The sequence below is a fragment of the Lotus japonicus genome, chromosome 4, assembly GCF_012489685.1.
Source record: "Lotus japonicus ecotype B-129 chromosome 4, LjGifu_v1.2".
In the NCBI taxonomy this organism is placed as follows: domain Eukaryota; kingdom Viridiplantae; phylum Streptophyta; class Magnoliopsida; order Fabales; family Fabaceae; genus Lotus; species Lotus japonicus.
This window is the reverse complement of record NC_080044.1, coordinates 11,901,903-11,917,529: the sequence shown is the minus strand read 5'-3', so window position 1 is coordinate 11,917,529 and position 15,627 is coordinate 11,901,903. Positions and strand designations below refer to the sequence as shown.

Sequence of the window (15,627 nt, the reverse complement as noted above, 5' to 3'; positions counted from 1 at the left end):
TGCATGTTTTTTTCAAGATGATCTTAGTTAGAGAGTTGAGAGAAGAAATAAGTTAGATATGTAAATTTAACTATCGGGAAATTCTGACTGAATAAGGAAAAACAAATTAGAATGTTGATGTTAGAATGCTAAATTTTGTCCGAGGCACGTCTAATGTAGTTTAGAGGTGAAAATCATTTAGCTAATCAGAGTTTCACGAATTTAGTATTTTAAGGTCTATCAAACAAAATGACGGGAAGATAGAGAGTTAGTACTGACGAGATCTAAGAAAGAAAGACAAAATGAACGAATGTTTCATGCGACATTATGCTTTGTCTGGTTGAAAAGAGAAAAAGATAAGAGTGAAGATGAATAGAGAAAAGAGAAAGAATGAGGTGAAGAGAGAGAGAAAAAAATGATATTTTGTGTAGAATAAAATTTTGACGGTCTGTTCATAACATTCTAACAGTTAAGACATCTAGTATGAGGACAAATCATTCCGTATGTGGACAACTGGAAAAAATAGGAATAGTCTCTCCTTCCTCATTTTGGGGAGAACCTAAATAAGTGATGTGAATTGTTATTATTCGGATCCCCCACATCTATTTGTACCCAAAACAATTCCAGAAACTCAAAAATACCCCTATCGAACGCACTGTGAAAGTGCGACCCCTATCACACCTAACGTACTTTGAAAATGAGACAATCTCACTTTGAAACGCACTTTCAAAGTGAGACAACTGTTTCACTCTCAAAGTGAGGCACATGTCTCACTTTCTCACTTTGAATTATCTCACTTTGAAAGTGTGTTAGAGTCGCACTTTCAAAGTGCGATAAGTTGCAAAATAAAAAGCAATTCTAAAAACGAATTGTAACAGCAAAAAAGAGGGGGGAGAAAGAGAGAGAGAGAAGATGGAGGTTGTTTGTTGTGGTAGTGGTGGTGACAGTGGTGGTGGTGGTGACGGTGGTGGTGGTGGAGGAAAGAGGAAAGAGGAAAGAGAATGTGTGGATGGGGTGAGGAATTTTTATAATTTCTTTCATTAAGGGCATTTTAGTATTTTTGCACTTTAAGGGGGTTAGAATAGATGTGGGAGGGGTCTGAATAACAATTCTCATAAGTGATGGGTCCGGTCCATCTTCTAACCTTAGTCCCTCCTTGAATGGGGGTCATGCAAAGTGATCTGTTCCCAACTTGTATCACAAATTTACTCCACAAATATTATATGGTAGATTCAACTAAATACCCTTGAAAGAATTTTCATATTCTTTACACTATTCATTTTTCAGCACTTAGGTTGAAAATTATAGCTCTGAAATGGTTGATCTCATTATGCATTTTCTCATCCTAATAATAGATTCCATTTGGTTTACTGCTCTAGAAAGTATGAAATCGGTAAAAGACCACATCCTGATGCACAACTATAATAACTCTGTTGATTAACACAAAAATCACACTTTGAGTTTTGAGTTAGACCACATCCTGAAATGCCACATCTGTTGATTATAGTAGGAAAAATCAATTCTAATATTTACAAATGGCCATTCAAAATAGTACTATAATAACTCATGTAGCAGCCTCAGGATCACATCATGCCTTCTAAAGTTCAATCTCATTAGCCCCGCGAAGGTCAACTGCTTTACAAATTAGCACCAATATAGAAGTGTATACATGCATTACATTTTCTCTTTACATGTACATGAAGCTTTCAAGTAATGGGTTGTAATCAATAAATGGAGCTGAGTCTAAAACTTGATTATAATCATTTTTAAGATTGATTGAATCCAAGGTGCATTCGTATCGGTAGATTCCATCCATTACTTACCAATGATTTGGTGTGTCTTTAACTGCTTCCTGCAAATTTAAAAGTATTTTCCAAGATCCCCAAGAACATCACCACTTTCTCCGCAAAGTCCAAGATCCTTGAGCCTCCTTTCTTGATAATATTCTAATTGGTCCAGCTCCAATTCTTTCTCCTTGAAGATCTCATCAATTTGCTGCAGGAGCAACTTCTCCCCTTCTCTTATTCCAACTGCGATTGCAAGTCTTGAATCTATATTTGTTTCTTTTAGTTTCAGATCCTGCTAGTTACATGCTTTGTTCAGTTGCTAAGCTCAATCAAAATTTTCACAATTTTAAGTGCATGCATCACTGCAAGACATAACATGTTTGGAACTATTTGTATAATTGATTGACAGAAACGAACAAATTAGGGGTGGCAAGAACAGCCCATTGCCCATTTATGATCTATTAAGATTATTTAAATACTGATCTATTTAATAAAATTGATCCAGTAATGAATATTCAGTCTATCTATGAACTTAGTCTTTGTCCATGATTTCATGTTTTCTTCTTTGTCTAGTACAAATAGTGATCATGCCCTTATGAAGTTATGATATTAGACCGGTATTTATATTAAATTGGGGTTGGAGATCATATGCATTAGTGGGTGATGCACCAAGAGGTGCAAAAGAATTTAAGATAAATGGATAAGAAATTTCATAACTTTTTTCATTATTTTTTAATAAATGATCTTATTGGTCCATTAGGGTAGAGCTAAATCACCCTCATGGGTAATGAGGGTGACTTAGACAGAAGGGCAGATTTGTGAAAATAGTTCAGCACAGTCATACCTCTTCAATAGTTGTATGATAACCTCCAAGGGCAGAGTTGCAGGCTTCTCGAACAACACGGCATACTAGCTCTTCATTGTCACGGCTCACAGGCAATTCAAGATGACCCCAGATGGAGTTTCTGAATATTGATTCCAATAAGAAAGCATCAGTACCTCCTAGCGCTAATAGCCTCAGATACAGAAGCAACCCTGGTGGAAGTGGGCGGTTGTAGAAGATATCAAATGATTCTGACACACTGAAACCATTGGACTCAGCAATGTCTAATTTGTCACCATAAAAGGGATCTGCCTCAGATATCTCTAGTGTGAGGCTGTATGCATTTCGCTCGGTAGTTGGTTCAATGAAACCGTAGTCTAAAGCCAACTCGGCATTGCTTTTCTTCAAGTCATATTGGATATATACCTGCAGTAATACACTATGATTGTAATTTATGTCACCAACTGCAAGGTACTTTTCAATGAGATCATGAAGAGAGATGTATGAAGTTGTTGACATGAGAGCTAGTTTCTGCCTTTGATTAAAACTGGGATTGTGAAGTTCTACTTCAAATTTCTAGCACTGATGCAGTTAGTTCAAAATATGTTTGTTTTTCCTCCCAATTTTATATATAAGCTTCTTAGACACAATAATGTTCCTATCGTCAAAAACCCTTTCAATGTGTCATGAACAAATTATCCTAAAAGTTTAAGTTGTTGGGCAGATGACACATAAATAGTTTTACATTATACTTCTAACATGATGGACATAGATATGTTAATAATTTTAAGAGAATGTTGCTAATAAATGGAACATCAAAAGAAAATAAGATGAGGCAACAACACTTCACCTGTTCCCCAGCCTTGACAGAAAGGGGGCTCCTTAGGGAAAATAGGAAATCCCAAGAGAAAAGACCTGCTGCTCCTTTAACTTCATAAGCATGATCCTCTGTAGTTACCCTGGCGCTGTGGTTTATCTGATTCAGAAATTTAATTTGTGGATAAAGTCATTTTTTTCTTCTTCGTGCAAGGTGATTTATATTGACTGGAGAAGACAAAATCAGCAGAACAAGTAAAATGATGTCTATTCTAGGAATATCATAGACAGTTTTATATGCTGTTTAACTCTACTCCTTTGTTTACACTTTACAGGCATTGCTGTTAGGGAAGTGCCTAATTGCTGCACAGTTTCAAGTGAAAAGGACCTTACCAAGTCTGCTAGTGGAATTACAACTAGATTTTCATTGCGAAGGCGAGAAAATGCCCTTGATCTGAGAATTCCAAATGCCCAGTAGAAGTCATCCAATGTAATAGGAGAAGGGAAAAGCTTCTTATTAGGGAGAATGATTTCTTCTTCCAGTCTCAGAAATTCACTCTTCACATATTCCTTCACAGCCAGTGTTGTTTTCAGAAGTTGAGTACCTACTCAAATCAGTTCAATCAAGATTCAGGTTTTGGTCAAATATTGCAACCGCAAAAACGGTAGCATTTCGTGCATCTTTAGAAACTCGTTTGAAAACCGCGGCGAAAAAACAAAATTATGGTGAACAGAAGTAACTTCCATTAACTTTTGCTGAAGATTTTGGCTTCACCTGGTTTTCGAACGAGTTTCCAAACATGCACTTAGTCTTAGATGACCATCATCACGTAAAATAATTTCCAAAAATAAACTACATAAGCAACACGCCAAAGCTAAGAAAATTAATATCATTTCTGTTGGGCAAAATTAAAGGAGATAATTTAAAGGATAAAACTCCACATTGTGCTCTTCGGGGCGGTACAAAGAAATTCGGAATGAGCGCACCAATAAGGCGTAACACCGGACCATGAAAAACTTTATAATCCACAAAGCAAACCACAAGTGAGTTGGACACCACATCTTTCACCAAAAACCTTAAAGCATTAGGTGTATGAGTCTTCTCACTTATAAACCGCTCAAAGTTAACCTTATCTTCCAATGCGGGAGTTACTCACATTTGATACACAACAATTTCCTCATTATCTAAACATGGGTATGCATTAAAATATCCTCATGAAATGACTAACCTTGAAGCTCCGATAGCTCCTCCTCTGACCTGCACTGAAGAAGCAATTACAAACTGAATCAACCATATGAAAAGAACCCAAATTCACATCAAGCTTATTTCAGCAGTATAAATGATCAAACAAAAGAAACCCACCAGTATATAGTTGAATCAGTTTCCTGTGGCAGAATCTTGAAGTAGTGTTTCCATAGAGATTGATCTCTTGTCCTCTCTCGCGTCAGGAAAAGCGCAACAGCCAACCATGGCTTCAACCCACTACACACGTTCCCTATCTCTGAAGCTGCAACAGCATCAGGGTTTATCCAGAGCCTCTTGGGCACCTGCAAAACCACGTCGTTTCTTGAAATGTCTTTCACGGCAACTAGACCAAGGCCTTCAGGGACTGCACCAGGTTTCACTGGTGTCTTGGCAGAGATAACGCCTTCTTCCTTCAGCCACTGCCAGAAGGTTTGAACTGCCGGAGACACCGCCGGTGTTGTTTCGGTTCCTATAGAAGCGAAAGGCTTCTTCAGCTGAAGGAGTGACGGTTTGGCTGCCATGGACAAGGAGGTGTTGTTGTGAAAGGGAAAAGCACAGCCTGAACCTACAGATAAAGCACTAGCCATTACTGCTTTTGTTTTGTGTACACTGTTGTGTTGTGTTGGGTTGGTTGTGTTGAGTTGAGCCTTGTTCTCTTTTGTTGTGGTTTTTGGATAAGACTCTTGTCTAGTTGCTTTATTTGGGTGAGTTCAAAGTATGGGTAACTAATTCTCTCACCATGGGTGCTCTTACACGGTAAATAACTGGTCACAATATGGGTTTTATTTTTACGGGTGGCGATTGGATCCCCGACTCCCGACCGCATAGCTAAGGGATAAAATGAACTAACACTGCACCTTGTGGGTACTCTTGTCTAGTTCCTGTTGCTCCTTCCACGTCACATTCAACAATTTCATTTAATTAACAGTAACATATTTAGGTTCATTGATCGTATAAATTATTTGTTTAAGGGAATTGTTATTATCACCACCCCAACATCTATTCATGTCATCCTTGTATTCGTAAAATCTGAAGAAAAAAATCCTTAAAAATTGTTTCGCTCACACTTTCTAAGTATGTTATTTACACACGCAACCGTGGTCGAGTTAGTGACAGCAACAGTGATGGTGAGAGAGTGGTGGGGGTGACCGTAGAGGTGGTTGCGGTCAGGAATTGTAGTGGTGGAGGTGGTGACTGTGAAAAGTGGTGGAGGAGTGGCAACAATAGCAGTGGAGGTGATGATGGAGGGTGGTGGTGGCAGTGACGCTGATCGTAGAGAGGTGACATCGACACCGATGATGGTAGAGGGTGATGGTGGTGGTGGAGGTTGCGATGGAGGCGGCGGAGACGATGATAGTGGTTAAGGGTGGCGCTAGAAGGTGGTGGCAATGGAAGTAGTGGTGGATGGGATGGCGCCGGTTAAAGAGACAACGTAAATAAGAGCACAACACAATGGTCTTAGGGAAACCTTGACATGTCCTCTACATCTCATTTTCAAAAACTCTTTCATTTGGCTTTTTACTTAAAAGCTATTTTTTTTTCTTTGTAAATAGGTAGCTTATTTTTTAAGAGTGTGTTTTACCCTACTTGTAACTTAAACAAAATAAAGAAATTGAGCCAAACCACACTACTTCTGCCTCAGATAGCTTGCCCAAAGGCCAAAGTACTAAACATGGGTATATATTTACTTCTGATTTGTTTCCTAGACTGAGACTGGGTAAAGCGTGGCCATAGCCTTGCAAAGCCCAAAGACGAAAAGGCTAGTGAAAGACAAAAAAAAAGCCACAAGATCTTCATTCCATCATAAATTTCATATTGCTCCATTGATACTGCACAACGCAATAATGATACGTACATATCTCATTTTCTAAACATTTCATTTTCATCTATTTTTATTTATATCTCTCCTCTCATCATTTATCACATCACATATTTTCTCTCTTATTTTTTCTTTTCTTCCTATCTCTCTCATCATTTCACATCTTTCCACCTCTCTTAGAGGTGTGAAAGTAACATTAGTCTGCAACACGTATATCACTCTTGTAGCCTAAGCAAGTTGCTGCTCTATCTGCATATAAGCATAAGGGTATCTTAAATTGGCAAGAATGATTCTTTAGTCTCTAAATTCTGCCTCTGACCAAGAAGGTTTCTCTTCATCTCTGAATTTTTTGCTATAATCAACAATGTCCTTACCCAGTGGATGCTCACTATTCACCTGAGGAAGCTAACATAAATAGCAATTACTAGAATCTATGCCCGTGCTATGCACGGGGTAAATTTGCATCATTTTTTTTAAAATTAAATATAGTATGTTTTGTTTTTTTATAAGTAAAGATATCACACTTATTTCTATTGTTTAATTTGAAGATAAATGTTTTCAAAATTATATAATATACAATTATAAGATCAATGTATATTAGAGATGAAGTTAAAAAAGTATATTTTGTTATGTACTCACAAGTAAGAATGTTAATTTACTACATACATCTGTATAGGATTTTTTCAAAACAAATAAGATTGACAACTTACTGATAATTGCATAGTACTCCATTTTACTAAAAAAAAATAGTATTTTAATCATAGGATATGCAAATATATGTTCACCATTTTACTAAACATGCAAAGTCATAACAATTCACATTATAGACAAAATATAAACATAAAGTCATAAAAGGAGTTTGACCCGTGCTATACACGGACAAATTTATTATTATTGATTTTCAAAAAATTAAGTATATATTAACTTTTGTTATTGAATTGTTCTCGGGAAAAAAAAACTTTTGTAATTGAATAATCACCTGATTAATTTTTTGAAAATTATATAAATAAGTTTTCTTACATTATTAATTCACAAGTAACATTATTAACTTAATACTTATACCTGACTAAGCCTGAACTCCTGCATCAACATTTAGATTAATATTTATTGGTATTTTATAATTATTTTCATTCAAACCCCATATGTTATGATGCAGTAAATTGATCTGATCTCCACAGTATGAAATGTTTATTTTTATATTAGTTATAATTAATATGAAATATTTTATGTAGAATACTCATCCCATGAGAATTTTTTAAAATTTAAAATTCATATATATATATATAGAGAAAAAGGATGATGCACCGACGGTGTAAAGTATTTTTACACCGTTAACCAATCAGATTTCAAGGATGTGCCACGTCAATTAATGAAATTAAATAAAAGAGATTTTCTCACATCCTTGAAATCTGATTGGTTGACGGTGTAAAAAAACTTTACAATATATATATATATGTATATGTGTGTATTACTATTATTTAATTAATACCCGTACTACATGTTTCACCATCAAATTTTTATACTTTTGTATACAATTGTTTCTAAAATTATTAAAACATTATGAAAAACACACTATGAAAATTTATCTTCATATTATTTTTAACACGTAAATATTTTCTTGTAAAACGTTACTTCCCATAAGAGCTTTTACCCTGTCATTTGTACAAAAAAGTAGACTACATTATTATACAATGCACTACTAATTTTAACATGAAATTATTTCATGTAAATGTTGCACCCGTGTGAGTTTTTTGCCCTTCAATTTAAAGTTTAAATAAATATAGACCATATTTTTACATGAATATTTTTGATTCCTCATAATTTTCACTATCAATTTTCTGGCCTTTGATTTGCACGGGGTAAATTATCATCTAGCTGGATACATACAATTTAAATTGATAGTGATCAATATAGATATAGTTTACGATATTACCGTTTGATTTTTATGCCGCATTTTTTCCAATGACATTTTCACACTTCAATATGTATGTAGTTCTAAAATTATATAAAGAATTATGTAAAAAGTACCAAACTTTAGGACTAAATTAATTTTATATTTTTATTACTTTTAACATGAAAATATTTTCATGTGAAATGTTCCTTTCCGTTAAAGCTTTTTACACTATAATTTGGATATAAATAATAAGTATTTGTTATGTATGCATGTTTTCTTATTTTATAATCCATGAACCGCATATTTTTCTATCAAATTATCATTCTCGTATATATATTTACTCGAAAATTATTGAAAAGTTATGATAAAAGTACTGATTATATTATAAATTTATTTTTCTATTAATTTCAAGGTATAATATTCTCAAGTTAAAAACTCCTCCCCAATGGGAATTGTTTATCTTGTAATTTAAACATAATAAATGTAGAATACATATACTGAAAGTACGAAAACTTATTTTTGTATTGGATTTAACATGATAATATTTTTATGTATAGTATTTCTCTTGGAGCTTTCTTCTTGGATGATTCCCATTCATGATCTTATATATTTTCCAAGTAGTAAAATCTTATAACTATTGTTCTTTCTTTGTTCCCTTCTTCATGCTTAAAACTCGCAAGAGATGTGGTTAATTTGAATACTGTTCGAAATCTTACTCACCGAAACTTCAATTTAGCTTTTTTTCCAAATGATCTTCAATTATATTATGTTAAGAGCTCAGTTTTCCAGTCACACTAAATACAAATGAATTACATCTTTTAATTTCATTGGAATTCCTTTTTTCTCTAGTTTTTTCTTTGGGATTAAAGTCATTCTCTACTTATCGTTTTCCATTGAACTCTACTATGCTAAATCATTTGGTAAAATAAAAAACTGATAAATCAATGCAAGAAAATCCCCTTTATATAAAATTGGGTAGAATTGATTAGATATGATTTAGACCTTTGGAGCATGGTAAAATCATATATTGAAATAATAGGCAAGTGCTCGAACAATCAAAGTTTTTTTTTTTACAATTTTGTATCGCCCAAAATTACATATACTAATGTTTATATTTTTAATACCCGTTAAACATGTTGACTCTTAAAATAATTTTTTTGAAAATAAGTTTACAAATGAAATTATTGAAATAAATACGTAAAAATTTAAGACATAACTACTATGCACTAACAATATTAATCGTTCTGATAATAGTAATGTGGTTCACAGGCTACATGAGGTTTTTTTTGTCAAGATGAAGTGCAATTATTTCTACTTGTAATAGCATAAGAATATACAATTTATTAAGATTTCAATACTGATTAATTTTCAGATAACCCTTTATCTTGCGATGTATATATATTTTATCTAATAAAAATGATATACATGCTATAGTCAATATTATCTAGTACCAAATTTGTCTAAGGAAGCATGCTTTTTCTCGGGTTCCAAGGTATATATTTTTTTTAGAATGTATAAATAAAAAAAACTCAAAGGACAGCCACAGTGTAAAAGGTAAAAAAGAAAGAACAACTAACAAATATAAGGAAAAAACAGATTTTGGACTGTTAATTCCAGCTACACTGAATGCATTCATCAGACATTCTTTTTTCTGGGGTAATTTTAGAATCATAAATATGGACAACATCCGCTAGATCTTCCATTTCAACATCTTGTTTATGAAAAGGGTGATTCTGCAGAATCTTTACAGTCTCCACCATTTCCAAGCTCATGGCCCATGGGAATTGAATGCAACCCTACACCATCACGATCTTGATTTCCTTCAAGATCAATCTGAGAACTGGCTCAGGAGATCCTAAATATCAATAAGATACAAAATTACATTATAATTTGCCGTAGAGTAACGAAGACAAACCATGCTGCAATTTTACACACTCTTCATTGCCCAATGACTTCACCAAATACATTTAGATAAGTCATTATTTAAAACCAGAAGCAAGTTTATCACAGCTCCTTTAAACAATCATCTTGAGGCATAGAAGTTGACATGACAGAAACCTATCCGCAGATCTACCTTGCTATGTTAACCTAGAATTCAATTTTTATCTTATAAAAACAACTCTTCAATGAGCTATCAGGTTCAAAAAGAGGTAAAAAAAAATTATTTAACAACACACCCTTCCTTTCTCAATACAAATAAGTATCTTGATAAGCAGAATTCTGATTATATTCATTGCGAGACAGAAACTACAGCAAAGTGCTAACTTGGCCATAACTTATATGGTTGCTTCTATCAATGACCACATGGGTGTTAAATGGATAGCAGTTAGCAGTAAATTTGCCAAAGGTTTCTAGAAATCATAGATATTAGCTTATCAATCATTAACCCCTAATTAAAAACAAAAAAAAAAGTTGTTCTTCATGCTCCTCATTTGGGGAAATGATAGTGTTAAAACCCAATTGCAAAACAAAATCCTAAACACAGCATAGAAGGACTAAAATTGGGAAAAACAAAAAAGTAATAGTCACAAAAAAGCTGTTCTTCCAGCACCTCATTTGTGGAAACCATATCCATGATAGAGCATAAGCAAATAAGGCACCATAAAATTTAAATTCTATTTCACAACACATGAAGAGTTGCATCATGCACTACCTAAACACATCACCTAACGAAATTATAAACCATTATAAATTCCAAACTCAGTATAAGAAAAAAAATCAATTTCCTCAGAAAATTTGTGAAGGGAAGAAAACATCACCTCCCATTTTCACTTCTTGGGAACCACCATCCATATCATCTCATAGCTGCAAAACATAAAATCTAGATTATCTTAACTCATCCCTGTCAACATCAGTGAAATAACATTAAGCAGCTACTAAATTGCATAAAATAATTATCTGTAAAAATCTCCCATCCAATATGATTTCCTTTACTCTTCTCAATCAAAATCTGGACTTTTTTTACTATGCACAAACTTCATTATTGAATGAAGGAATGATTCAGTCCTATTCTATAAGTAATCACATAAGGGTGAACAATTTGTACTTTGCACTTGCAGTACATGTATGTGATATAGGTACTATTAGCCAGCTCGAAATCTAATTAAGAGAACTTCATCTGGATAAACCTGCTTGACCTAACAGTGAGCAACAAATAGCAGCAGAGTTCCATGGGAACACGATGACTTGAAAGGATAAGATTCACCACCAAATTAATAGGTTTCAATAGTTGCTAGATAAAATTAATTTGCTAGTCTCTTTCATAGTTGATAATTTCTTGCTTTCTATTTCTAACCCTTGTAATATATGTCGATTCCACTATGAAGTTTCAGTCCATTAGTTGTTGTCACTTGCCTTCCCTAACCCTCTTTTTGGACCTTAACAATGATAAAATGGACAGCCCTCTAATCTAGTTGATTCGAACCTTCCCACTCGTTGATAACCTGTTGTAACATTGCAAATTGGGTTAAAAAATGAAAAGTGACAAAAATAAGAACTCAAAGTTATAATCTTAAGCTACCCACCTCATTTCCATAACATAGAATTAATCAGAAGCTAATTAAATAATAACTCTTCTCCTTTTCAGACCCTATCTAGATATAATGCACTCTTATAGATGTTCTAAAACATACTTTATAGCAATCTCTTTTATAATGAGCAAAAGAATGGCTGTCAGAAGTGATATAAGCTAATCTTAAACAAATAATAAAATGATGATGAATATTAAATTTAGTAAAAAATAACACAAAAAAAAGTAACGTATATGTGTTCTGGTTGAGGCTCATATAGGTTCTAAAAGAATTGAACATGCTGAATATTGTCTAGTCCTCCTTTTCCTTTCACTATCAAGGTTGGCCACATCTGCAACACAAATTTCACGTCATAAAACTGGTATGTTTTCCTTCCATAGCATCCAAAGCATTTAAGCATGCAAACAAAATTGTTCAATCATGTAATGCTTCCAGACAGAGAGAATGCACAACTATAGAGCACATAACACAGTTAGCTTGCTAAGGCATCTATAATCTAAAATATAAGACGAAGCATCCTAAATAGGAACTGATAGAACCAATCAATAATATGTCTCTCATCAATAAATTCACACATTATCTCTAATCTTGTTTTGAAATCTCTAAAGTTCTTCATTCCTTAGCATACCGTGGGAAAACAAATCATAATATGCCTTAGATCAAAGAAATGATTTAAACCTATGAAAGATAAAAATGGGAACAGCAAAGACAAAAGGTTATTTGTCCCTCTTCCCTGATATAAGCCACAACCAACCCCTTTTCTTCAAACTAAATACAAATCTATGGTTATAAAATCCCCAGAGAACCATTTTTCAGGAGGTTAGAAAAGATAAATTTAAAGACGTTGATTACAGATATGAACCTTGCTCATTGAAAAGGCTGTGGGGAGAGCACGTTGAACTCTGAAATTCGCTAAATCGGTTATCCAGCAGTCCTGTACAGAATCATCGGCATTCTAAATATTATTATAGGGTTCAACCTAAATGAGCACAATAATAAGCTCAAATGGACATAAAACATAGTAGCTATCTATCCCAACAAAAACTTTGTCGTCCTCACCTGCAAGCAGCCATGGCCAAACTGTTATTCTTTTGAAAGTGTTCTCAACCGCATTGAAATTTTCATACCTCCATAATCAAGTAGTAACCTACGTTATTCAACTGTCCAAAACAAACATTGCAATTACATCAAACAAACCCAAAGTAAACAAACATTAACATCTCTTCTTCAGGCACATCACTATGTGTGAGCTTGACAACTCTAACCCCAGATCCAGGCTCCTCAAACATAACTCCCACATGCAAAACAAAATTCACAACCATTCAGAACTAAAGCCTCAAACCAAATGAGTAAAGTTATAAAAAAGTCACGAGTGCAACATTTACCATTGATTGCATCCCATCTGGCCAGCTCCCAAACCTCCATATCTGCACAATCAACCTCCCTTCCTGCAAGCCCTCACACTTTGTTGATATCACCTCCTCCACCTAAAAAATAATATTTACAGAATAAGGTATAATCCTTGGGGAGAGGTAAATAATTTTGCTTCTTACAATCTTCAGTCAAATAAGACCAATTCAACATTTGATAGTAACTATTGTTTCACCAGCTGATATGCCTTATTCTTTATCAAAGCACAAAAGTAAGAAACAAATTAGCGCTTGGGTTTACTCAAGTAAAAAAGAACATGGCAAGGCAATGAATTTCAGAGGCCAAGATGTTACCTGTACGATCTTTTTGAGACCCATGACATAGAAGACAGAGCAGCGACTTCTGGATTCCAGGATCTTGAACTCCGCATGTCAAGAGGGATTCAGCTGATCTCATTTCAGATGTTCGACACCACAAACTGGCCACCATGAATATCCCTCGAATGTTAAACACTTCCGTGAGGACAGGGCATAGTTATCACTGAGGCTGGGACGCTTCCGTTAGGGATACTACCACAATAAACGGCAACGAAATAGAAACAGGGAGAGAGAGAGAGAGATATCTGTTTTTGAATTCATCCTGCAATTCACCGGATGCAGGGATTCATAAATTAATGTTTGCTTGATAGCTGGCAAAGCAAAACAGGCTCGATTCGTGGCCAAAAGCCTGCTCGTGCACTCCCCTTCAGCCACCGTCTTCGCCTACTCAAACTCCATCTTCATTAAATCCGGCAAGCCTTCCCCCAGAAATGGACGCTGCAGAAAAGAGGAGGAAGATTTCAGCATTGAAAAAATGTCGTTTGGGTAGCATTTTACCATCACCACTGCCAAAGCCAGCTCGTAAGTCCACCGACTGGTTCAAGAGCTGCAACTGCAGGTTCAAAAGTCAAACATCGCATGGTCCACTATGTGGGTTATCGATTCAAACCTTCTCAGCGCATGCATACTCGCCGCCAATGAAAGCAGGGGCGTTGTCAAAGGCCACTTGAATTTTCAGATGACAACCCTTCCTATTTTTCAAAGTCAAGATCTGGCAGTGAAGCGCGTTGAAATTGGAAAGGTTGATGGCAGATTTTTTTCTCCAAAGTCAAGTTCTAGCAGTGATACTTGTTGAATTCTGTACCCAAGTTAAGGTGAGGAAGACACCTCAAGGCACCATTTTGATTTCTTCCCGAAAAAGTGCTGCTACAGAGGACGGAAAGACAACTCCGCTCACATACACGTGTTATATTCATGGCCCAAACAATTCATCAGCATACACATGTTATATGTCGTTCTTCATACACTCTAAACCCTTGTCCTTACATCCACACATCCAAACCAATACACATATTAGATCCATCAAAAAAACCGGGAAAGAATTCTGTGAATCCACGTGTTAACACCATAAATTAAAAAAAAAAAATCATAACAAAATCAGTTTTGCATAAGAAAGGGACACGTCATCCATTCCCTTCTTGCAAAGGCTTCTGAATTGTATCTATATAGATTTATGACATGAATTTGCATCTATAGTACAAGAAAACTAAAAGAACTTGGAGCAATAAAGTGATCATAGATAGTTATAAAATAACTATTACAAAACAACTATTTTCTATAATTGTTAGTGAGGCTGAGCCTTTTAGAAGGAGATGGGGGAGAGGACTAGCTTAGCTGCAGCCACAAGTTCATAGAATCAAGCCTCCTATCATTTGAAAGAGAAATACAATAACTAACTAAAAAAGAAGCCAACACTTCTGCCTTAATGTTCAAATTACTCAGTTGGAAACAGCTGAGCTCTGCAAGAAAATAATAAAATCCGAAACAACATCTTTTTATCAGTACAAAATGCTAAAAGAGAAGGAAGGGACAGTCTTCAATATGTTTGCAAATTCAGCAAATTAGCATTGGCACAATAAGTAGGAAAAGAGAAAAAAGGAAGATCAACCAAAACCATATCAGTGAATGATGGGCAAGTACATCCAAGTGTAACACATAATCTGCATATTCCTATCATTAACTATAGTTGAGACCTACATGCACTCTTCAATCTATTTTACACTTTTTACTATTTAGAAGTCTACTACAAAACATGATACATCCATCCTTCTCAACTATGGAGTTTCAGTAATCTCTTAAATTCCTCGCAATGATCTAACTTCTTGACCAGGAAGTCTAGAACAAAAAGTATAACTAAAAGAATTCTTATCCAAAATTTAACTGTGAGAAAAGAAATTTTAAGTTGAAAGCAACTATTGCATTTTCATCAGAATCAAACTTCAATAACAACAGAGTTTAACCATCACTAGTGTAGTAGTGTTTCA

The 15,627-nt window shown here is 34.7% G+C and overlaps 1 protein-coding gene and 1 long non-coding RNA gene across 2 annotated transcripts; both read right to left on the bottom strand.

Moving 5' to 3' along the window:
• Positions 1-1,457: 1,457 nt before the first annotated feature.
• On the bottom strand, positions 1,458-5,320 carry LOC130714537 (ribulose-1,5 bisphosphate carboxylase/oxygenase large subunit N-methyltransferase, chloroplastic). The gene is made up of 6 exons (XM_057564445.1): positions 4,769-5,320; positions 4,635-4,663; positions 3,799-4,010; positions 3,440-3,565; positions 2,611-3,015; positions 1,458-2,058 (listed from the first exon to the last, which is right to left on the bottom strand). The coding sequence occupies exons 1-6, from the start codon at positions 5,236-5,238 to the stop codon at positions 1,840-1,842; spliced, it is 1,461 nt and encodes a 486-aa protein (XP_057420428.1). The 5' UTR covers positions 5,239-5,320; the 3' UTR covers positions 1,458-1,839.
• Positions 5,321-9,914: 4,594 nt separating this feature from the next.
• LOC130714700 (uncharacterized) lies at positions 9,915-15,452 on the bottom strand. The gene is made up of 5 exons (XR_009011383.1): positions 13,619-15,452; positions 12,954-13,381; positions 12,757-12,828; positions 11,124-12,225; positions 9,915-10,219 (listed from the first exon to the last, which is right to left on the bottom strand). It is a non-coding gene; the product is annotated as an uncharacterized LOC130714700 (long non-coding RNA).
• Between the last annotated feature and the right edge of the window lie 175 nt (positions 15,453-15,627).